Source organism: Ambystoma mexicanum, chromosome 6q (genome assembly GCF_040938575.1).
Source record: "Ambystoma mexicanum isolate Mex_15411 chromosome 6q, UKY_AmexF1_1, whole genome shotgun sequence".
Lineage (NCBI taxonomy): Eukaryota > Metazoa > Chordata > Amphibia > Caudata > Ambystomatidae > Ambystoma > Ambystoma mexicanum.
The window spans coordinates 1,175,363,002-1,175,387,997 of record NC_090937.1 but is presented as its reverse complement, the minus strand read 5'-3'; the positions used below and the strand labels follow the sequence as shown (position 1 = coordinate 1,175,387,997).

At 46.3% G+C, this 24,996-nt stretch overlaps 1 protein-coding gene across 1 annotated transcript in view; it reads left to right on the top strand.

Annotated features, from left to right (window-relative positions):
- The window catches only part of WDR19 (WD repeat domain 19), a 2,828,275-nt gene that overhangs the window by 2,356,982 nt on the left and 446,297 nt on the right, over positions 1-24,996 (top strand). Inside the window, exon 30 of the mRNA XM_069631788.1 lies at positions 3,578-3,674. Within this exon, the coding sequence (XP_069487889.1) occupies positions 3,578-3,674 (97 nt within the window). The remainder of the gene's footprint in view (positions 1-3,577; positions 3,675-24,996) is intronic.

The following is a 24,996-nucleotide window of genomic DNA, read 5'->3' as shown; positions in this document are numbered from 1 at the left end:
TAGGTAAGTGTGGGATTGGTGGTTTAGGATGCAATGTGGGCCAGTGGAGGTGAGGGGCCAGGGACAGAGACGCTGAGACACGAAAAAATATTGCAGCACCCAGGGAAGGGACTTGGGATGGTTGGCGGAACGCGGGCACAACACTGCTAGTTCTCGCTTTCCATCTACCCAAATTGTTGTTACTTACTCGTAAGTGTGGATCTCCCGTATTGGTGTCTTTTATAGATTGTCATATGCACATCCTCTTTTGGAATGGAGGCTAGGGTTGCAGTAGGTTTGGTTTAACATGCGTTAAGCATCTAAACTGAAACTTACATTTTTAGAATGCAAGCAGCATTGAGTGTGCCACAATGGCTCGGCTGTACATATGCTCTTAAAGGAACAGGCATATGTTTGGACATGCTATCTTTGAATACATGGAAAAAGGGGTTACACTTTCCTATTGTAATTATGTTATAACAAATATGGGGATACCCAGCCTGGGAGGTGGGAATAGTCAATTGTATGTGAACCTATGAAAGACGACATGTTTCAGATTGCCATGAGGGCAGGATAGCCAAGTTGCTTTTCATATTCCCATAACACGATGCAATTAATTCAGTTGCTGAAAGGGAGGTCTGATATTCAGACCCCCCCTTTCATGAATGCTGCATGCCAAAATGATAGTGCACACATGTGCCTGTGTTGAGACAGCCTACAGACACACTTCGTCCCCCATCCCCTGCTCTGTAGTATCACAGGGCAGGATTAAACTTCACATGTGTATCCCTGACAGATGCAGCAACACAAAGTTCCTACAGGCTTTTTAATCTTATGCACCTCTGATCTCAATAGAAATAATTGTGTGCCTTAGTCCGTCTGTTTGCACGTAAATCTCTAAATATATGCCATGCCCACTTGTGGCATGCTGACTGATAGAGCACACAATTATACAGTTACCACAATTTAATATCATGCTTGTGTCAGCTCTGTGAGCAGGGAAAGCTATGACAGGACTGATGTGAATTGAGTCCAGTCTGACTATTTCCACTGCAGCCGTGTGGAACAATAACCGTGATGCTCCCCTTTTCTTTCTCCTGCAGGAAGGGTAACACCTCCTGTCAGGGCACAAGAGCTTCCCATATGTGGTCCAATGCTAACTGTGATTTCCCGTTCACCATGGAACACTTTAAAGTTAGTAGATATGGGAAGGGGGCTTAACTGGAGTAGCCAGAGAAGGAAGTTGGGCCTCGGGATGAGTCCCACCATCTTGATTTCTGTTAGGGCTCTCTTGCTTTTTCCTGTCTCCTCCATTTCCTGCTGGCAAGGTACTCATGGCATAAGATAAAGGGCACTTGTTAAAACAACCGTGACTGGACAACTTTCAGCAGGCTTGCTTTGAACCAATTACCTGTGAAATGTTGCCTTTAAGAGGAGAGAGGCACACTCACACTCTTTGATTCATCTCTGGACTTCCGCAAGGACAAGAATAATTCATTCGGCCCTCTGTTGGCGATTCAGTCTATCCCAAAGTCCTCTGCCAATAAGGTGAAGACAGAAGGCATCCGAGGCAGAGGAGTGCTCTGTCCCCTAATCACAGTCATACAACAGTGGGGGCGACTGTTGTTGGAGATGGAGTTCTATACTGGCTGCACTGGTGCAAGGTTCCTGTTCAGTGGAGGTGAAGGATCCCCTGTAGGTACAACCCAGGCTTCCTGAAGTCAGAGTGCTGAAGGACTCACCTTGTCCTAGAGCCCCTGGATTGGGATCGCCAGCAACCACAGAAACAAGGAATTAGAAGCCTGGTTCTCTCTCCATCTCTGAACCGCATCAACGCCAATGTGGGCACCTTCGACACCGTCCAAGGTGCTGCACAGGAATTTCCGGAGTCTTCTCCAACCTCAATGCCCAACCACCTCTGCATCTTTGGGTTTCGCTCGGGCAGCGGAACTCAACTGTCTGCGCATTTGAGACCCAATGAGTGTTTTAGCGTCATGAACTTAACACTGCCGCCTGGTCACCAGCTTCACTGAAGTCCAAGACAATTCTGCAGCTGCATTTCCCTAATGCCAAGTTCAGCCAGCTGATCTCATTCACCACCAATGGCCACTGTCTGCTTCTCTGCAACTCAAGGCCCCTCAATCTTCAGCCACTGCCGACCCGACATCGCCTGCCATCCCCAACATCTTCGACCTGGAAAATATCACCACTGCTGAAAAGCACTGCATAGTTGGACCCAGAACAAAAACTCCTCGGCTCGACACTGAAAGCACCCAGGCTCCCAGTTCAATGCCGAAAAAAGACTATCTCAATGCTGTTGAGCCCCAAAGACAAGAACTTTAGGTTCTGTGCAGAGGCTGTCCCCATAGTGACTTTTAAACCCCCCTTCTCTACCTTGCTTTTAAGGACATATCCTTTGGACACTAACTCTGTGTCTGCTTTCTCTATGTTTAAACAGGGATGCGTTTCCTTAGTGGTTTCTGGTTAGTTGATGCATTTTTATTGTTTTGATTAAAAGTCTGATTTTTATAGAACCTTGATTGGACATCCTCTTTTTTTTTTTGGACTATTGTCCTTAAGTTGTTTTGGTTGCTAGTGTTATCGGCTCACACCAATCCTGAAAAGTATATTCTGCCCTACCACACAATGCAAGGGAGGCCTACCTTTCTGCTGTGCCTGTTTTATATTTATGATTTGGATCACTGCGGATTTAGTATTAATGTTGGGTAAGTTTACTGAGCAGTTGTCATTTCGTCACACACCAATATTGGAGAACTGCACTTGGGAATAAGTGACGTATTCTTATTGCATGCACAACTGAGCTTTCTGCTACAGCATTGATGGTAAACACGTGACTGCAGCTTCTCTAGGTCACTGAGTTTTACGTACTTCTGTTCTGTTTTCAGACTTTAACCTATAGAATGAAAAATGAAGTTTTGCACCGTTACAACCCAAGACACATAGTTGTGTTCATTGAGATCATGCTTGCCTGATTCAGCGTTTTCTGCAAGAGAAAACTGTGCGGCTATAAGTGTTTAAATAGATATTCAGAACATAATGTATTACCATGAATACAGGGCTTTGTTGTACCATAAAACACTACATTGTTTGATATGTATCAATCGTAAAATAGCCCTTATTTATTTGAAATACATGTACACTGTGAAATACCTGTAGACAATACCTTTGCATGTGTTACATGTACCAATAGTAATTTAGCATTGTGTCGTTTTTGTGGGGCCGGAGAATTAATGGATAAGTTATCAACATTGGAACCAGGTATTGAATTTTTATTCCATCGTCTCTGATTGACAATATTGACCTGCAAAAATATCCCTGTGCATCCGTCTATTATCTGCCAACATTGGGACTGGTTAGAACACATTACCTCATATCGTTTACTGTATATGCTTGATCATGCATTGTATGCAGAAATATACCTCCCAGATATTACGATTGTATATTGATTTTCTATAGAAGTGTGTTACAGTGGAGTTTAAAGGATTCATTCTTAGTTCCGTTTAACATTTTAGTTATTGACATTCGATTACCATTGTGAAATACAACAGGAATACCTGTCTTCTTTATTTCTTTGAAGGACGCCAAGTATCTGTTCCGTTTATACATGGCACTAAAGCAGTACAGAGAAGCTGCCCGCACAGCCATCATAATTGCCAGAGAGGATCAGTCAGCAGGTAATATGGAATTTAATAAGCAATCATGTATACAGGTTAAGGACACCACTTCCTTTCAATGTATGGTCACTACTTGGCCGTTCTTGTGATAGGAAATTATAGACATGCATTTGCGTCTTGAGTGGAATGTAGAGACTCGGATAGCCATTCAGAATCCTTGGCTTCCGGGCAATAATCCCTTGTGCACTGGTTGGGGATTCCAAGTGATCTAATGGTTGCCTGGAATGTTGCATTTTCTCCTTGTCTTTCTGTAACATACATTTCACCTGCTGCATATTTGTCAAGACCTTCATATTGCATACTCTTTTGTTCCTGGTTATTCCTCTTCCTCCCTCTCTCTGCCTTACAACATGCTGTTACCACCAAAGTGCATTCCCTTCTACATCAGTTGGGCCATCTGTGCACCTTATTCACTGTATGAAACGGCCGGGCAGCCCCTCCAGAGCAGGTTTTTGCTCCCCAAAGAAGTGAGGCCTCTCCAGGAGCACTGGCACTGTGGCAGGGGAAGAGGAGGGTTTTACACCTCTGCTGCCAGCAACAATGAAGCCATTAATAACACTGTGGCGGCATTCCAAAGGCCTGGGCTGCAATCTGTGTTTTCTCTGAGCACTAATTTATGTCAAGCGGCAAAGAACGAACGAAAGAAGCAGTAGATGTCCTACAGAGTCGCCCAACTTCAGGTCTCAAGGGCCGGAGACGTGTTGGATTTGCAGGCCACTTCTCATTAATATTCATGAGAAATTTGCATACAGTGATTCATGCACATTTTTACTTGTGAATATTAATGAGGAATATCCTGAAACCTCATCAGGATTCCGACCTTCGAGGCCTGAAGTTGGACAATCCTGCCTGGCCAAGTGAGGTAGCACACTGTTGCTCAAGCAGACTGTTAAGAAATAGTTCGAGCAGAGTTGAGCAGTCTTTGCAGGAGACACCCAGGCTGCCTCTCTCTCTGTGCTCCATTCTACAGCCACCATTTTGTGGGAGGACCTACAAAAACTTACCCAGCACCGCGGAGCGGTCGCGGAGTTCGAGCAGAGTTGAGCAGTCTTTGCAGGAGACACCCAGGCTGCCTCTCTCTCTGTGCTCCATTCTACAGCCACCATTTTGTGGGAGGACCTACAAAAACTTACCCAGCACCGCGGAGCGGTCGCGGAGTTCGAGCAGAGTTGAGCAGTCTTTGCAGTCCTTGTCAGGACTGAAAGGCTGTCAGGCTGCAAAAGAAATGAACCCAGAACCCGCGTACCCCGCGCAATCTTCGCAGGGGAGACCAACAACAGAGGTCGAAGAACCGGAAAAAAGATATCTGAGGAGTACGGGCCCGGCTCCACCAATACTTCAAACCTCACAATCAATCAACAAACCAACCAGCCACAAAACAAGCACCTAAAGCATGCTTACCAGCTCAAGCAAATCCTGGCCCTAAATCCCCCGCCCCTAGTCTCAACCACCTCAAGCGGGACTCCCAGCGGATGCTCAAACTGCATCTTTAACCCTGCAGCACCAAAAAAAGCCATGTCATTGGCTAAAGACTTTCAAAGCATTCAGTCGTCGCCTGCGACCGAAGCCGGCGTGACAACGCACCATAATTCGGCCTCTCAACCGCAAATCACAAAAGAATCAAATGCGGAGCCAAACGAAGACCCGGCCTCGCGCCAACTCCCCCCTGCCGAGAGCAGCCCATTGCAGCAGGTCAGAGGACAGGCTGCGAGGGGCTTCGCCCCAGCGGGGGGAGCAACCGCGGATGAGCCCGCTTACAACAATAACACGAGCGCCGCAGGAAACCGAGAAATCTCACCGGCTCCCAGCACCACCTGCAAAGGACGAACGCCGAGGCTTTCGACCAGGTCGCCGGCAGCTCCAGCTCCCGCGGAGAGACCGGCTCGCAGCACTGTCGCAGCTATGGTTCACGTGTCGGAGACCGCGGAGGAAGCAGCAGGAGCTGAGGGCTGGGAGAATCACAGCACGCCTCCCCGGCCCCTCGCTCCAACACCCCCGCAGTCTGGAAGAGCGCCCCTAGAGGCGATCGACGGAACTCAACCAAATAGTGTTTGGGAAGAGTTCGCTCCAGGCAAAAAAGTCACACCTGAAACAGACTAAGCACCCGGCACAGAAACTAACAAGAAAAAAAAATGTCTGACACAACCTGCTCAAAAAACACAGAAAACCAAGCAGGCTAATGGCTGCCAGACAAAAAGAAAAACTAACAAAAACCGCAATCAGCAAAAAACGATAAAAGGGAAACAGGACCCCACAAATGAAGCACTACTAAAAACCACCTTCTGCAATTCCCTGAAAGACTTTTTCTCCAGACAGGAGAAACGTAAACACGATATTCTCAACGAATTAACAGACGACGAGATACTGGAGGCCCTAACTGACCCAGTGCCGACAACGAAAGCTCGCAAAACGACATCCAAGGCCCTAGACTTAGAGGAAAAAACGTTAGACATCGCCAAACAAGGTGACCAGCCTAGTCAAAACTTCAACAGCATAACACAGGACCCGACAACGCCAATTGGCAAACTCATGGACAATCCACCACCAAAAGCGACAATCATAGACGAACACCCACAGCACTCTATCGACCCTCTGCCTCAAAAGGAAACCAAGTCACAGCTGGACGAAGATGCACCCTCCCAAGCCAATGGAACCCACTCAGAAGCAGAAACAAACATTGTATCCCAAACCAAGCCGCCGGAATCCCAAACTCCCAAAACAGCAACAAATAAAATCATTGATCAAAGACGAGACCCACCAGCTCCAGCAGTCGGAGCAGACTGGGAAATTTTGCTAACGCCCAGACCCATGAGAACAAGCACCCTAACAAGGGACCAATGAGGAAGTTACCTGCCACACAATCAGACACAAGAAAGATCAAGATCTGAACAGCCCCAAATATCACCGGCTAGACCGGGCAGAACAAGCCTCCCTCAAACAACAGAAACTCGGTCAAGGAAACCAGACATGATGACCATAATGTCAGCGATAACCATAGCTCTAGCTCCTTTCGGCAAACTTTACGAGACCCTGAATGACACGCTAAAAGACAAGACAACCCTAATTGCTCTCATGCATACAAAACTAATCTTTCTAGAAGGCTTCATCACGGCCAAGGAACAAGAACTAAAAACTAAAGACCATACTTCGAGAGCTGAAAAGGGAGAACAAAAACAGTACTCGACTGCAGAAACGCAAACAGAGCAACCACTATGCGCCCAGATCTTCAGTTTCCGAAGCAGACTACTAGAAGAGCCCAAAATAAAGAAAATCCTGGGAACCAAAGGAAAAGAAACACGCAAGAAGAATCAGTCACCCAACCAACTCAACACAACAACAGATCTACCGACCCAATTCTCAGAAAAAAATACACTGGCAGAAAATCGCATAATGACCAAAGATTCAACTACCGATCGTGGCAGACCAGAAAAAATACTTCTTCCAAAACAAACTACTTCTACTAACCAGCAACCAAAATCACCCCCCACTCATCAACTGGGACAACAATCTATTCAAAAATCGCCAAGAACAACGGAAGACTTCTTGGCGGATACAAACTTAATGAACCTTTCCATACACTTAACGCCAGATCAAGATACTGAAGAGGTCTCAACAATCAGCATCGACTCGACCCCACCAAAATCAAAGCAACAAACAAAAAGAAGACAAAAAAGCGCAACACCACATCGCACCACCCCCAGAGTGAACTTACGATATCCGAAAGGACAGAACCTCTCCTCCCAACCAAAGCCAACCCTGCCAGTAGCCCAAAAAAGTCCAGCCCTAGTCTTGGATGAAAGATGCAACGTCAACAACAAAGACACCCCCAACATTGAAAGAAATAAAACCAGGAGGTCAAAGGAAAGAACCCCTCGACGCAGACCAATAAGCCGATCCCGATCAGGAAAAAGGCCCCTTGGAATAAGCCCAGAAAAGAATGGACCTCCCGCGCATGAAAGAAAAAGAATGATGAAAACCGCCAGACAATAATCCTCAAAATGGAACAAACAGATCACAACTCTGAAGCAGTAACTCTAAATAGAGGAACGATAATGACAATTTTCAGAAACATCAAGTCCCTTAGACACCTGAAACCAGAGGACATCCCTCTAGTAGAACCATACCACAAAGCCCGCAAAGCAAAAGCATACAAACACATAAAAAAGAATGCAAGAATCACCCAGCCTAAAGAAACCGACACAGATCTACGACAAATAGGCTATCTCCTGACGCAATACTGGACCGACAACCAAACACCCAACCAGCAGATCCAGTCCATCCCGGACAACTTCCAGTCGCACCTCCTCAGAGCTAACAGAAAAGGTGATAACACCACCGGAAACACCCCGCAAAAAACCTGTCATCTAACGCTGAAAACCAGTCGAGAAGGCGAGAAAGAAATACCCCATCAACTGAAACAGAGAGAACCCAGAAAGATAAACAACGACGCTGGCAACGAAACGACAGCAGAAAAGCTCCCAACACCAAGAATCAACCTTAAAGACAAAGAACAGAAAAGGACAACCGGACTCTCCCTTGGACCAATAAAACAGCTATGGTCCTGGTTTCCTAAAACAACCCCAAACAGGCCTACTAAATAGCAACGACCAACGAGAGCAAAGAAAGATTCACCCTTAGGAAAAACAACAAACCTACTCTCAACGACAACAACTTTGAAAATGGGATCGTGGAACACCCGAGGATTCAAACACCTGATGAAAACAGGAAAAACTAATCTAGGAGACTTCGACATTCTAGCACTACAAGAAACCTGGCTTACAACCTCGCCAGCTTTAGACGGCTACGAACTGACAACCTTAGAAGCCGTAAGAGGAAAAACGAGCCATCCATCTGGAGGCCTCCTGATCGCAGTTCGAACAAGAAGCGGTCTGGAAATAGACAAAGAGCTATCTTCCTCACAGAACCATCTATCAATTAAGGTGAAGTGGACCCGACAAAACACGATCACGAACAAAAGCTGGGAAACCCCAATCGTAATAATAACAACGTACTGGAACCCAGACAAAATCTCAGATGATGATTTTCTTCGTATAATTGAAACAGAAATAGACGAGACCCAAATAAACTCCGAAACCACCAAATTAATTATCTGCGGAGACCTGAACGCTAAATGTCCCCATAAAAGCTCTTACCCAACAGCACGACAAGAGGTGACTCAAGAGGCAAAAAATGGCTAAAACTAATGGACTCCAGAAACCTCCACAACACGGCATTGCTGTCAACAACAAAACCCCTAATTCCAACTTGGGAAAGAGCATCTCAAGCGGGAACAATCGACTATATATTCGCTTTAGAAGGTATGTTAGAACTCTTAACCTCATTTGAGGTCCTACGCACAGAGGAAAGCGATCATAACTGTCATGATGCCTACCTCCAAAGAGCCAGGTCCGACCCAGCAACCCCAGAGGCAGGCATCATTTCCCCCAGGGGAGTGCCAGCAGGCCCAAGCTGGGGCCCTTTGGACGCAGTCCTGGCGCCTTAGGCGCCAGGCTCATGTTGGACCCCTGTCCTGGCGCCTTAGGCGCCAGGCTCATAAAGCTAGACATGTGTTCAAGTGTTTTAATGTGCACTTACCTGATGCAGACCATGCTGCTACATCCAGGCCCTCTTGAGGCCTGACTGGAACTACTTTACCTGTGGGACTACTTTCCACCCGGGTGTGGTCAGGGAAGGATACATACCTGATCGGTGGAAGGATACGCACTGGGAACTTCTTCCAAAGCTATTTAAACCACACCCGATCAGCAACTCACGCTTCGCGTTGTTCTGCTCCTCGCAGCTGGACGCTCACCGTGTCAGCTCCTGCATCTGGACCTCAGCCACGCATGTCAGTATCCTGGGTCACCTGCAAAGGGAGACAAAAGACCTTACCTGCTAAATCAGCACCACGGAGACATCACACCGACGATCCTGAAAAGGAAGACATCATTTTAAAAGCATTTCGCTACGATCGCTGCAGCGCTGCATTTCACTCACCTATCCTGGACTCCTCCATCTTCAGCAGCGATCATCCGGATCCACAGCCACTTCCCAGAGCCTAGAGAGAAAAAGACAAGAACAAGGTGAGAGAAGGAAAGGAATAGGAAAAGCTCAGTTTCCTTCTAAGACTTCTGTTGGGTCATTCCCATTTCATTTCGGGTCTTGGCGCTTCCAGGCATTTTCCGGACCCCGGCCCCTATGGGGAAAAAAGACAAAGACATTGAATGAGCGAATGCAAAGACATTACCCGAGCGCTCATCCGGAACTTACCTGTCATTTACTGGAACTGCACGTTTCACTTCGGGTCGGCGCCATATCTCCGGCATTCTGCAACAAGACAATGAACATTATTTTTAAGCTTGGACTTTAGAACTTGCAGCAGAACATTTACAGCGCCTTACCTGAATAGTCAAGCTTACCTGAACTCCCATCAATCCTCAATCCAGTGAAGTAACTGGGTTTCAACGCGCCCCTGCATCAGAAGCAGGATGGAGAGCTCATCCTTCTTGACTCTAAGGTGAGACTTCACGGGGAATCGTGGAAGGGTATCGTGGAGGGCTGGAGGAGAGTGGGAGGCTTGAGCATAACTCAGTCAGTAGGTAATACTCCCTTTTCACGCACAGGGGAATATTCCTGCAAGCCAGAGAAGCCAGAGTAGAGGGGCCCTTCCTGTCCATCTTCAGGGTCCTGCGCTTCACCATTGAAGAAACACCAGCACTCGAAGCCAGACCTGCGCCTCCGTGGGAATCAGGTGAGCGTTACAGAACGCGAAGCCTACCCACAATTTCCCACCCGGGCGCTATGGAGACTTCCGAGACTGACCAGCTGGCCCAGCTTTTGGGGGAATTGCGGGCAGGGGTGCACTCAGCCCGCCAGGAGACTAACGCTCTCAAAAGAGAACTGATCCTATCCAAGGAAAGAACAGATGACCTAGCCAAAAGGTTATTACAGGCCCAGGCAGGGCACACTCCTTTACCTAATTCCGGAGACATTTCCACATCAATGGGTTTGAATAACCCGGTACAAATCAATCTATCTGGACACATGCCTTTGGCCCCGCCTGAACGTTTTGCGGGGGATCCCAAGAAATATGCCGTCTTTATGAACCAATGTCGTTTACACTTTCTATGCAGACCCGGAGCCTTCCCTAACGACCAGACCAAGGTAGCCTTTATACTATCTTACCTCAGTGGCAGTGCTGCCGATTGGTCTATTCCATTGGTAAATCAGGATGATCCCATTCTCCAGAATTTTCAGGGCTTCCAGGCCAGCATGGAAAGATTGTTCGCTCGACACTCTCAAGGACAGGCCCTTGATAACGAACTGCTATCCTTACAACAAGGTAATCAGGATCTTCTGCCCTACATTGCCACCTTTAACAGACTGGTTGTGGAAACTGGATGGCCAGAAAACAAAAGGATCACATTGTTTCATCGAGGCCTGCGCAGAGAGCTTAAGGATGTTCTAGCTCAGATAGTAAACCCACCCCAGGTCTGCGCAGACTACATTGACTTGGTGGTTCAACTTGATCACAGACTTCAAAACAGAAAAGCAGATCGGTTCAAGCACGAAACCCGAATACCGATCAAAACCCACGCTAACTCCAAGATTACCGATGTATCCGAACCTATGCAAATCGGTGGTGTTAAAGGACCATTAACGCAGAAAGAACGAGAGAGAAGGCGGCAAATGCAACTTTGTCTGTATTGCGGGACTTCCGGTCACTTTATTCGAAATTGTCCAGTTAAACCACCTAAGAAGGTGGTTGGAGCTACTGATAACGAACTATTGACACCTGATTCGGGAAACGACCTAGCCCGACAAGCGTAGGGGTCCGCTTGCCGAGCTTGAAAACAAACTCTTTGACCTCGCATTTTGTCATGCCAATGGTGCTCGTGGACCCAAAACAGCCTCAGCAGTTGCATGCTATAAAAGCATACATCGACAGTGAAGCTATTGGAAATTACATAGACCGTGAATTGGCTTCCAGGATTAAGCTTCCTTTCCGCCCGAAAGTAACCCAAGATGTCATTACTACAGTAGATGGAACCGAAATAGCCTCAGGGCCTGTAACGCATTCCACTGTTGAAGTGACACTGGTGGGTCAGGACGGTCATCGGGAAGCAATCGTGTTTGATGTGACCAAGGCCCCACAATTTCAAGTAATTCTTGGAATTCCTTGGTTCAGAAACACACAATCCCAGAAATGACTGCGAGCAAAGAAGATAAGTTTTCCTGATTGTGAACCAACTTGTTATCCAAGAAATCCAGCTATGGGTCTAGCCTCAGCAACTTCCACCCCTGTACATTTACCGTCAGAATACCAAGAATTCCAAGACGTTTTTCAGAAAGAACAGGCTAACACGTTACCTCCCCATCGGTCTTATGATTGCCAAATCGATCTGGTACCCAATGCTCAACTACCTTGTAGTAGGATTTATGCTCTAACGGAACCTGAGAACCTGCATTTGCGTCAGTATTTAGATCAGTACCTAGCCAATGGTTTTATTCGCCCGTCCAAGTCTCCTGTCTCTTCAGCTCTGTTCTTCGTGCCGAAAAAAGAGGGCGACCTTAGAACGTGTATAGACTATCGCGCCCTAAATCTAATAACGGTTAAGAATCGTTATCCTCTGCCCTTGATCCCTGAGCTTATCGACCAGGTGAAAGACGCTTGTGTGTACACCAAGTTAGATCTCCGAGGAGCTTAACACCTGGTGCGTATAAAAGAAGGCGACGAATGGAAGACTGCATTCCGCACCAAGTTTGGGCTCTTCGAATATCAGGTGATGCCCTTCGGTTTGTGCAATGCACCTGCCGCCTTTCAGTACTTTATGAATGATGTTCTTCTGGAACTTATCGATGTCTGTGTCATTGTTTACATTGACGACATCCTGGTGTACTCTTCTTCAGAATCGGATCACAGAAAACATGTTAGGGCAGTTCTTGAGAAATTGCGCGAGCACAGACTATTTGCAAAACTCGAAAAATGCGTTTTTCATACCACTGAAGTTGAGTTTCTCGGATTCATCCTGACACCTCAAGGAGTCCGAATGGACTCGCGAAAGGTGGACGCCATCCTCAAATGGCCATCTCCTAGTTCGGTGAAGGGAGTTCAGAGCATGCTCGGCTTTGCCAATTTCTATCAAAGATTCATCCCGGAATTTTCCCGAACAGTCCAACCCATCACAGCTCTCCTAAAGAAAAACAAACACTTCGAATGGACTCTTGAGGCCGAACAAGCCTTTCAGGACCTGAAAACCAAATTCACCTCTGCACCTGTATTGAAGCACCCGCACCCAGATCTCCCGTACATTGTGGAAACCGACGCATCCAGTTCGGCCATGGGAGCTGTTCTGTCGCAAAGAGACCCAAAAACTAACCAACTACACCCAGTGGCCTTTTGGACCAGAAAATTTTCTCCTCCTGAAATCAACTACGCAATTACCGATAAAGAGTTACTGGCCATCAAATCTGCTTTCAAGGCTTGGCGTCGCTACCTTCTCGGGGCAAGACACACCATCACCGTAATTACGGACCACAGAAACTTACAGTATTTAAAGACGGCCAAAGCTCAATCTTCACGACAACTCCGATGGGCTCTATTCTTCGCGGAATTTGATTTTGTAATTACCTATCGCCCTGGCTGCAAGAATGGAAAAGCGGACGCCTTATCCCAGATTGGCATGGAAGAACCTAATTCGAGCTTAGAACCTGTGCCCATCATACCTGAGCAAAGAATCTTAGGCTTAACTTCATTGCAAACTATTGAGGACATCCAAACGCAAGTGAAACAACTTCTAGACTCTTCAACCTTACTGGAATGGAGTCAAAAGGGTCCTCATTACACCGTTAAGGATGACTTACCCTACTTCCAGGAGCGGTTGTTTCTGCCAAGTAAAGAATTGCAAGAACTTGTTATTGCCCATCATCGTGAATCTTTAATGGAAGGACACCCTGGTATCGCTAAAACGGAGGAAAAAATCAAACGCCACTTCTGGTGGCCTTCTTGGAGAAAAGACATAAAGTCTTTTGTTCTGTCTTGCGGTTTTTGCGCCCAAAACAAAGCTCAAAAGAAAAGGCCAGCCGGCCTACTTCAACCCTTGGATATTCCACCGGCACCATGGCACACCCTGTCAATGGACTTTATAACCGACCTGCCTCCTTGTGCTGGTTACAACACAATCCTTGTAATTGTGGACCTATTCTCCAAAATGGCCCACTTTATCCCTTTAAAAGGTTTGCCTTCAGCTTCCACCTTGGCCAAGGAATTCCTGGAGAATATAGTTCACATACATGGTTTCCCTTCCGTATTAGTCTCGGATCGTGGAAGTCAATTTATCTCCCATTTTTGGAAGAAGTGTTGCCGATTAGCACAAATAGATGTGCGGTTATCCACCAGCCACCACCCCCAGACCGACGGACAAACCGAGAGAACCAATCAGACTCTCGAGCAATATCTTCGGTGCATGTTACACCAATCTGATTTGAATTGGAAAGACATTCTTTGGATCGCAGAATATGCATACAACAACTCAGTGCATTCTGGAACCGGACAAACCCCTTTTTATACTTTGTATGGTCACCATCCTCGGACCTCTGACCTAGATCCACCTCTGACCCTGGAAATGCCCGCAGTAAATCATCTGCATTCCACAATAACCCGAGCCTTCAAAGAAGCTGCAAGTCATTTACAGCAAGCCAAGAAAAAGTATAAAGAAAACGCTGATTTGCACCGAAGTAAAACTCCTCCTTACCAAGTAGGAGACCAGGTATGGCTAGCAACTAAACATTTACCCCTCAAGGGCCCGCGAACCTTCAATCCCAGATTCATAGGACCTTACCCCATCAAGGCTATAATCAACCCAGTGGCCTTTAAACTGGATCTACCGTCCAACATGCGTATTCATCCAGTTTTTCATGCGTCACTTTTGAAGCCAGTACAACCAGGAACCCGATTGTCCAAGCCTCCAGATCCAGTTCAAATTGAAGGGGAATTAGAATTCGAAGTTAAAGACATTTTAGACTCCAAGGTGGTAAAGTCAAAACTCTTCTATCTTGTTGACTGGAAGGGATATGGACCTCAGGAGAGATTGTGGGAGCCTAATAACCATGTCCACGCACCTCGATTAGTACAAAGGTTTCACCGGAGATTTCCGAACAAGCCAAAACCCCCGAGGAAAGAACCTTGGGAGGGGCCTTGAGGGGGGGGTACTGTCATGATGCCTACCTCCATGGAGCCAGGTCCGACCCAGCAACCCCAGAGGCAGGCATCATTTCCCCCAGGGGAGTGCCAGCGGGCCCAAGCTGGGGCCCTTTGGACGCAGTCCTGGCGCCTTAGGCGCCAGGCTCATGTTGGACCCCTGTCCTGGCGCCTTAGGCGCCAGGCTCATAAAGCTAGACATGTGTTCAAGTGTTTTAATGTGCACTTACCTGATGCAGACCATGCTGCCACATCCAGGCCCTCTTGAGGCCTGAATGGAACTACTTTACCTGTGGGACTACTTTCCACCCGGGTGTGGTCGGGGAAGGCTACATACCTGATCGGTGGAAGGATACACACTGGGAACTTCTTCCAAAGCTATTTAAACCACACCCGATCAGCAACTCACGCTTTGCGTTGTTCTGCTCCTCGCAGCTGGACGCTCACCGTGTCAGCTCCTGCATCTGGACCTCAGCCACGCATGTCAGTATCCTGGGTCACCTGCAAAGGGAGACAAAAGACCTTACCTGCTAAATCAGCACCAGGGAGACATCACACCGACGATCCTGAAAAGGAAGACATCATTTTAAAAGCATTTCGCTACGATCGCTGCAGCGCTGCATTTCACTCACCTATCCTGGACTCCTCCATCTTCAGCAGCGATCATCCGGATCCACAGCCACTTCCCAGAGCCTAGAGAGAAAAAGACAAGAACAAGGTGAGAGAAGGAAAGGAATAGGAAAAGCTCAGTTTCCTTCTAAGACTTCTGTTGGGTCATTCCCATTTCATTTCGGGTCTTGGCGCTTCCAGGCATTTTCCGGACCCCGGCCCCTATGGGGAAAAAAGACAAAGACATTGAATGAGCGAATGCAAAGACATTACCCGAGCGCTCATCCGGAACTTACCTGTCATTTACTGGAACTGCACGTTTCACTTCGGGTCGGCGCCATATCTCCGGCATTCTGCAACAAGACAATGAACATTATTTTTAAGCTTGGACTTTAGAACTTGCAGCAGAACATTTACAGCGCCTTATCTGAATAGTGAAGCTTACCTGAACTCCCATCAATCCTCAATCCAGTGAAGTAACTGGGTTTCAACGCGCCCCTGCATCAGAAGCAGGATGGAGAGCTCATCCTTCTTGACTCTAAGGTGAGACTTCACGGGGAATCGTGGAGGGCTGGAGGAGAGTGGGAGGCTTGAGCATAACTCAGTCAGTAGGTAATACTCCCTTTTCACGCACAGGGGAATATTCCTGCAAGCCAGAGAAGCCAGAGTAGAGGGGCCCTTCCTGTCCATCTTCAGGGTCCTGCGCTTCACCATTGAAGAAGCACCAGCACTCGAAGCCAGACCTGCGCCTCCGTGGGAATCAGGTGAGCGTTACAATAACATCCTTCTAATATCATGGACCACACAACGCTCCCAGTCAAACACGTAATGTCGGAAGAAGTGGAAGTAACAACCCAAGGCAATTGCCTAAGACTGAACGCTGAAAGGATAAAAGATCTGGCACAAAACTACAAAAAGAAACTTGTCAAAGAGCCTAATCGGTGTAAAACTGAACCAGACTACCAACCCCTGTTAATTCAATACCAGACAAACCCCACAACGGGTCACAAAAAAGACAACCCCCAAAGACATCATAAGTACGATAAACTATTGGTATTCAAGCGCCGTGCACTAAGGAAACTAAAACGCCTTGCAGCAAAATCAAGATCGATACTTATGGAAAAAAACTAAGAGAAGAAACAGCAAAATATAAAGCTTGGTTAAAATCTTACCGCATTCTACTATACCAACAAGACTCTGAAGAAATGCTCAAAAAGGTAATGGGAAGAAACTCCAGAGATTTCTGGGCACTCATAAAAAAGATAGACAGCAACCAGGCCAACAACCTAGCCAACACAGTGAGTGAAGAAAGATGGACGACCGACTTGTCCACCCTATTCCAAAACCCCAACGGACTACAAACCCTAAACACTGCCAACGACAATTCAAATTGGGAAGACATCTCCGACATTGAAGATATAGAAGATGCAATCCGCAAACTAAAGCCTAGTCGTGCGCCCCGACCAGATGGAATAACAAATGTAGACTTAAAAAACAACCCAAAAGAATGGGCCGAGTCTATAAGCCTTGTTTTTGAAACGGTAACAACCTCAAAATTGATACCCCGCTCATGGACAAAGGCCACGGTAGTCCCGATCTTCAAAAAGGGCGACAGAACTGATCCCACTAACTACCGCCCAATAACACTATTAGATACCATCAGGAAAATCTTTGGCTCACTGTTGCTAAAAGGCTTCCAAAGATGGGCTTCAACCTCACCCAGCTGAGATCCCCTCCAATCAGGCTTTACGAAGAACACTGGCACACAAGTAAACATCATGATACTCAATATCATAAAGAACAAAACTCGAGCACAGCAACGTAAGGTCTTCATAGCCTTTGTGGACTTAACACAGGCCTTTGACAAAATCGACCGAAGCAGGCTATGGGCCAAACTGGAACAATGGAAATGCCCACCCCAATTACTAGAGCCTATAAAGGCACTACATCAAGACACATCAATGAGGGTAAAACTAAACCACGCTGGAACTCTATCAAAAGAAATCACAATCAGCAGAGGCGTAAAGCAAGGATGCCCGTTGGCTCCAGCACTTTTTACGGCTTTCATTGGGGATTACAAAGACTCCGGTAAAGATCTCAGAACCTTCGCACCAAAACTGGGTGATATCCCAACTCCAAGGCCTCTCTACGCAGATGATATTATACTCCTTGATCAAACCCCTGTTGGGCTGCAATGCCAACTAAACAACTTAGCAAACTATATTTCAGAAAACAACCTCGAAATAAACAAGGAGAAAACAAAAATTCTGATCCTCGAGAAATCAACTGCTAGAAAAAAAACATTCCACTGGTCAATCGAGAACACCAAAATTGAAGTGGTAAAAGAGTTCAAATATCTTGGAGTACTAATTGACAGCTCAGGCAACGAAATAAGAATGCAACACAATCTTTGGGAAAAGACCAGAAAACTAACAGCTCAGGGTCGAGGAATGGACAGGAAATTTGGCCGCTTCTCTTTGCTCCCAATCATAAAGTTTTTCAAGGGCAAAGTGGTTCCAGCGCTGACATATGGTGGGGAAGCCTTCCTGACAATCCCAAAAACCATCTGGGACAAGTTGGAGGGCTACTTTTGGCGAGAAGTAATGCAATTCCCAAAATCAACAGCGATAGCGGCAACCCGAAGAGAACTAGGACTAACTTCATTGAAAGCGACAGTGGATGCAAATGAAATGTTGCTATACAGGAAAATAATCATGCCAGACGCTCCAAGTCAGTACAAACTAATCAATCAAGAAATTCAAAGAGGAAACTGCAAATCGTTATCCGCCTGGGAGAAAAAAAAGGAAAATACTCTGATAGAACTCGGTTTCACCAAAGAAGAACTTTTCCTCACCCCCAACAAAATCAAAAAGAAAATGGATCTACAAGACTGGATGCTCATGCAAGAAAAAGCAACAACAAATAAAATTCTCGCCCATTTGCCGCAACACACAAAAAAACTAAACGATCACCCACTAATCGTGAGAAGATTTCCTGACAAAACAACAAGACAACTGTTTTTAAGGGCACGACTAAACCTCTTACCAACAAATGAAATTAGAGCATTGAGAGGTCTGTCCAACGTGAGTACTTGCAGACTGTGCAAAGATCCCACACAAACCAAAACAATACGCCTTCTTTTAATATCCTGCACAAAAACAATCGGCCTAAGGCAAGCCTTTTTACTCCCGCTACTAAAGCCCTCTGTTTTACGAGAAGAAGTCTGGTGGAACCGACTCATAAGTGGAAACAAAACATCTTGGACGATTGCAGCAGCAAAGATCATAGACTTATCCTTGGCAAAATGCCTCAAAGAAGATAACCTCCAAGCATCTGTAAATCAAACGTTTTTACTCGCAGAGTAACTCACTCCCAACACAAAAGACGAAGATCTTTCCTGCACAGACCGAGCAGCTTTTTGTAAAATCAAAGAAATTTGATAAACACAAAATAAAAAAATAAATAAAAAAAATAAATAAATAATGATGTAAGAATCTGTGTCCTGTCCTTTTTTAAACCAACCAACTGCATTGTTTGTCTTCTTTACATTCCCAAACGCTCTAAAAATAGACTCAATTTCAAAGTAGAAGTATGTTTTAGAATTCAAAAGAGCCAGTTGATTTCTGTACCTTATTGTATGTTTTGTATGAATGAAATATGTATTCATATTATGTGCAATAGGATTCATGACTATCAAACAATGGATAATAGCAGGTGATGTTACACTTTTTTAATTAGAATTGTATAACATTTTGCACAATACAACATAAATCAAGGCCAAACAAAACAGAAGATCACGTAACTCAGATCTGACATACAACATACCCCTTATCCCAACCTGCCCCGTCCCCTCCCCCATGCGTCTGGTGTATATATCCTCTTATCAACCCCGATAAGTCATGTAAATAACAAGGTCGCTCCCTCTTGGTCTGCAAAACATTCTACAGTATCTCAGTGACCCATTGTGATATTTTGGGGCCATACATTTCTCCAAGCCTACAGGGAATCCATATCATCCTCAAGGAATGCTTTTGGTCATTAGTCTGGCCCCTCTGTTCCTGATACTCCCATGTATCAATGCAGTCACACGTTCCATCACATAAATGTTCTTCACTGAGTTTATCCATTCCTTTTTACAGGGGTGCAGCGCCCTCTTCCAATGTGTGTTACAGGTTTCCCCTTTTCTCACCTGTGTTCTCTGTTTTGTGGAGTCCTTTGTCAGGGTTTTCTTCTGAGCAGTTCGGGTCTTGTACAAGCCCGCTCGGCCGTCTTCGGATTCCAGGATTCATTCAGTTTCTTCATCCGGGATCTATGGAAACTCCAGGAAGCTTGGAATGGAGGCAGCACACGGAGGCGGTCTGCGTGGAACGCGGAAGAAACAGGATAAAGGAAGGTAGAAGGAAAGGAGAAGGAGGAAGGTCCGGGAACCAGGAAGCAACACAGTTCAGGAGAACGAACTACGGAGCACGTCAGGCCACAGCTATCGGTAGCGTTGAGACACGCGGAACCGCAGGGGAGTGGCTAATTTATAGAATGTGCTGCATGGACGTAAAGGTCGATAGACCGCGTTCCGTGTATACGGCCATGTTGGATGTACTACAGCGAGTAACCCCCGATGTGCCAGGGACCAGGAAGACCAGAAAGGGCGTGATCGACGGATCGTGACAGCATGCCCCCTTCTAAAACCCGTTCCACCGGGTTTACCTGGATGAATTCGAGCAATCTGGGGGAGTTCAAATTTGAGACTGGTTCCCAGGTACGTTCGCTGGGTGGATAACCTTTCCATTCCACCAGGTATTGAAGTTTGCCTCGTCTATATCGGGAATCACAAATACGAGAAACTTCATATTCCAGCTGGTCATTGACAAGCACAGGACTAGGTCTAAGAGTAGTCTGGGTAGTTTGGATGAAAGGCTTCAACAGGGATTTGTGAAAAACTGGATGTATCTTGTTCCAGGAGTCCAGGAGTTGGAGTCGAACGGCCACAGGATTGATGATTTCTTTTATAGAGAAGGGTCCATAATACCGGGGAGCCAACTTATTTGGTCTGAGATGTCGGGGTAGAAGTTTCGAGGATAGCCATACTTTATCCCCAATGGAGTATGAACGCCCTGGTCTTCTCCTTGACTCTGCACAGTGTTTGGTTTGGATTCGCGCTCTTTTGAGATGTTCCTTGGCTTCTCTCTGAACATTTATGAGTGTTTCAATCCAGGAATCGACAGTAGGAACAGGCGTAGGGTGTGAAAGAACAGAAGGTAAGACCGAAGGGTGAAATCCTTGGCTGCAGAAAAAAGGGCTGTTCTTAACAGCCGAATGGTCCGAATTATTGTAAGCAAATTCGGCTACTGGTACTAAAAGTGACCAATCATCCTGGACTTTGGTAGAGAAACAATGAAGATATTGTTCAAGGGTTTGATTTACTCGTTCTGTGACACCGTTGGTTTGGGGATGATGTACCCCGAGGAGAGAGCTCGTTGAATCCCTAGTATCCTGCAGAGGTGTTTCCAGAATTGAGATATATACTGGGGTCCTCTGTCCGATATGATCTTGGAAGGAAGTCCATGCAGTCGGAAGACGTGTTCCAGGAAAATACCAGCAAGTTCTGAGGAGGATGGTGATTTATACAGAGGAGTAAAGTGAGCCATATGAGTGAATAGATCAATGGTGACCATGATAGTGGTATAACCTCTAGAAGGCTGCAATTCCACAATGAAGTCTGTAGCAATGATTTCCCAAGGTCTGGTTGGTGGTGTAGGCTGTAATAAGAGACCTGCTGGTTTCTGGTTATCTGTTTGTTCTGATTACAGACGGAAGAAGATTGAATATACAGTTGTACATCGGTCTTCATCTTGGGCCACCAAAATTGTCTTTGTATTAGACGGAGGGTGTTGGAAATACCACGATGACCGGAATGAAGAGGATCATGGCAGAGATTTATTATTCTTTGTTGTAATTTTTGTGTAGGAATGACCAGATTGGTATCTTTGAACAAGTATCCGTCCTTGACTCTCAAGTTCCATTGATTGCTTTCTTAAATTCCTTTCAAAAGTTCTGAAGTCTGAGTTTGCATACAAATCTCTTCCAGGAGGTTGTTTGCTTGAGCTACGAATATGGTATGAGGAAACATCTTGGGATACGTCCGATCTTCTGGAGGTTCATAGTCTGGACGACGAGAAAGTGCATCAGCCATTACATTTTGGGTTCCAGGGACGTGGTGAATCTGAAACTGATAGTGGGCAAAAAAGAAAGCCCACAGAGCTTGGCGACTATTCCTACATTCCAGGGCTTGCAACACTTGTAGGTTTCGATGATCCGTGCGGACAAGGACTGGAAATTTGGCTGCTAGAAGTAAATGACGCCATTCTGTGAAGGTGTTAGGAAAGGAAGTAGGCGATGGATATGGCAGGGGAAATGTGCACAAAATACACAGTAAACAACCTTGAATATAACAACGTGCATTCAATACCCAAGACTCGTGTATACCACTATATGAAAAGGAATGTAGGGTAAGCACTTAGAACCTCCTTATGACTGAAAGGAAAGTCGGCAACTCCTTACCCACTATGCTATTACAGATACTGACAGCGCTAAGCCCACGTAGAGGGCAAGCAGGGACAGAATCTGTAAGCTGACACTCTAGACGGTACTGAATAAAGAATTTGGAAACAGTACTCACAAGGACCGGAATGACCACATGAATGCCAGTACTCACGAAGACCGGAAAGACCACTTGGATGTCCGTATTCACGAGGACCGGAAAGACCACTCAAAAGTCAGTATTAACCCACAACCCTGTAAATCAAACAAGAACCCAGAAGGCAGTAAAGGCAAAGAGTGAGGATGACTAAATACCTAAACCCAAGTCAAGAGGCAAGAAGGAATAGTACAGTGTGGGAAACAAAAGATAATCACACAGGAGCTAGTTACAACAACTTCCCACACCTAATAATAAAATAGGAAATAAATGTAAAAGTGTAAAGGAAAACATGGCATGGATCCCAATAGAAGGCAAGGATCAGGAGCAGTGAAAACGATATCAAAAGGGAAACTTTCCCACCCATCCAAGGTGAGAAGGCAGGAAACTAAACCTGTAAAGGAAAGATTAATGCAACAAGTCTTTCAGTAGCAAAGGACAATTTCTAGGAAACAGTGAACACAGGCAATTGGGCTACAGCAAAAGGAAAGCTCAGAGAAAGGCTGCCTGCAGACAGAGAAAGGGATTTCCAAAAGGCAGAAATCAATTAGGCATACAAATACGAATTCCAGGACAAGGAACAAGAAACACTAACTAGAAACTGGGCACAGAAACTAGGAATCAGGAACAAGGGACCAGTCACGACAGGAACGCTGCAACAATGACCAGCGCTGGACTGAAGCAAACTGAGGCTTTTAAAGCTGCTTAACGAGCACACCCCTCAGGCGTGTCGCCTGCTGCACCTGCAGCCACAGGTGTTGCCTATCCTCCACCCAGCCTTGTCCTGCAAGGGAGGAGGTGAGGCAGTGAGCCAGGCATTCTGGGAAGCATAGTCATTTGATTAAAGTAGCAGTAGCATGCTGGCTGCCAAAAACCTGGAATGGATCCGGAAGGGAAGTAATTTGGGAAATAAGGTTTTAGCGCTCCCAATTCATCAGGACACTGTAGCATAAGGTTCGGAGGAAATGTCCAGTAGGGAAGAAACCCCAAAACATGCCCCCAAGTGGCGGGAACGGGAGCGAAGGGAGCGAGCCGTGACAGAAGGCTTGATGGATGGCTAGCAGCTCTTTCTCTAGGACTGAGTAATGGGTTTCACTAGGAGTTAATGTCCAAGAAAGGTAGGCGATGGGATGTTCCAAGCTATCCTCGAATTGCTGTTTTAGGACGGCTCCAATGGCGTAATTGGAGGCGTCTGTCTTCACAATGAATGGTCGATTAACATCAGGCTGAGCAAGAATGGGAGCTTGTGTAAATTCAGACTTTAACTGTTGGAAGGCTTTCTCTTGGGCCATGGTCCAATGGAAGGGAACATCTTTTTTCAATAAGGCAATTATTGGTTGGACAATCTCGGAAAAGGAAGGTATGAATTTCCTATAGAAATTAGCCAAGCCCAGGAAGGATTGTATCTGTTTCACTGAGGTGGGGCTAGGCCAGGATAAAATAGCCTTAACCTTGGATTGATCCATACCGATACCATCGGGAGTAAGGACAAACCCTAGGTAGTGAACAGTAGAAGTATGGAAGATGCATTTCTCGGGCTTCGCCAGGAGTTTATTTTCGCGTAAGCGTTGGAATACTGCTTTCACATGTTCTTCGTGCTTGAGAGGGTCCCTTGAAAATATTAGAATATCGTCCAGATAGACAATCACAAAAAGGAACAGCATGTCTGAGAACACTCGATCCATGAAATGTTGGAACACTGCTGGGGCATTAGCAAGTCCAAAGGGCATGACTAAGTATTCAAAATGCCCAAAGGGTGTTCTAAAGGCTGTCTTCCACTCGTCACCTGCCCTTATACGAATCAAATGATAGGCACCCCTGAGATCCATTAGGGCTTGAAAGGAACCCGTGCGTGCCACTCTGGCTAGTTGGTCCTTGATCCGTTCGTTTAGCCCTCTTCGAAATAAAGTAAAACAAGCTTCAGAGGACCAATCCGCTTCCTTAGCCAGCTGTTTGAAGAGTGTGACATACGAGAGCAAATCCTGGGTACCCTGATGAAAGTCGAGTAAACGTTCCTGGGCACTGTAAACTTGTTCCGGGCGTTTGAACATGGTCTTGAGGGCCTCTATAAAGCCGTCGTAGTCATCCAGGAGAGCATCACCAGAGTTAACCAATGGGGTGGCCCAGGTCAAGGCATTCCCGGAAAGATGCGAAATAATAAAGCCCACTTTAGCCCTGGGCGTAGAAAAAGAATAAGGCTTAAATGTAAAGTGGACCAAACAAGAATCTAGGAATCCACGAAGGCTCTTTGCTGAACCGTCGTACTTGTCAACGACGCCGCCTAGAATTTCACTCTCCTTCATGGCGGAATCACGGGATAACACCAATTGTTTTAACGCAGCGTTTTCCACCTTTAAGTTTTGCACTTCGGTCGTCAGTTCTTGCATGCCACGCATAAGATCCTGGGCGGCCGCTTCCATGTCTGTATCGAGATCGGTCAGGTGGTGTCTCAATCTGTCACAGGTTTCCCCTTTTCTCACCTGTTTTCTCTGTTTTGCGGAGCCCTTTGTCAGGGTTTTCTTCCGAGCAGTTCGGGTCTTGTACAAGCCCGCTCGGCCGTCTTCGGATTCCAGGATTCGTTCAGCTTCTTCGTCCGGGATCTATGGAAACTCCAGGAAGCTTGGAATGGAGGCAGCACACGGAGGCGGTCTGCGCGGAACGCGGAAGAAACAGGATAAAGGAAGGTAGAAGGAAAGGAGAAGGAGGAAGGTCCGGGAACCAGGAAGCAACACAGTTCAGGAGAACGAACTACGGAGCACGTCAGGCCACAGCTATCGGTAGCGTTGAGACGCGCGAAACTGCAAGGGAGTGGCTAATTT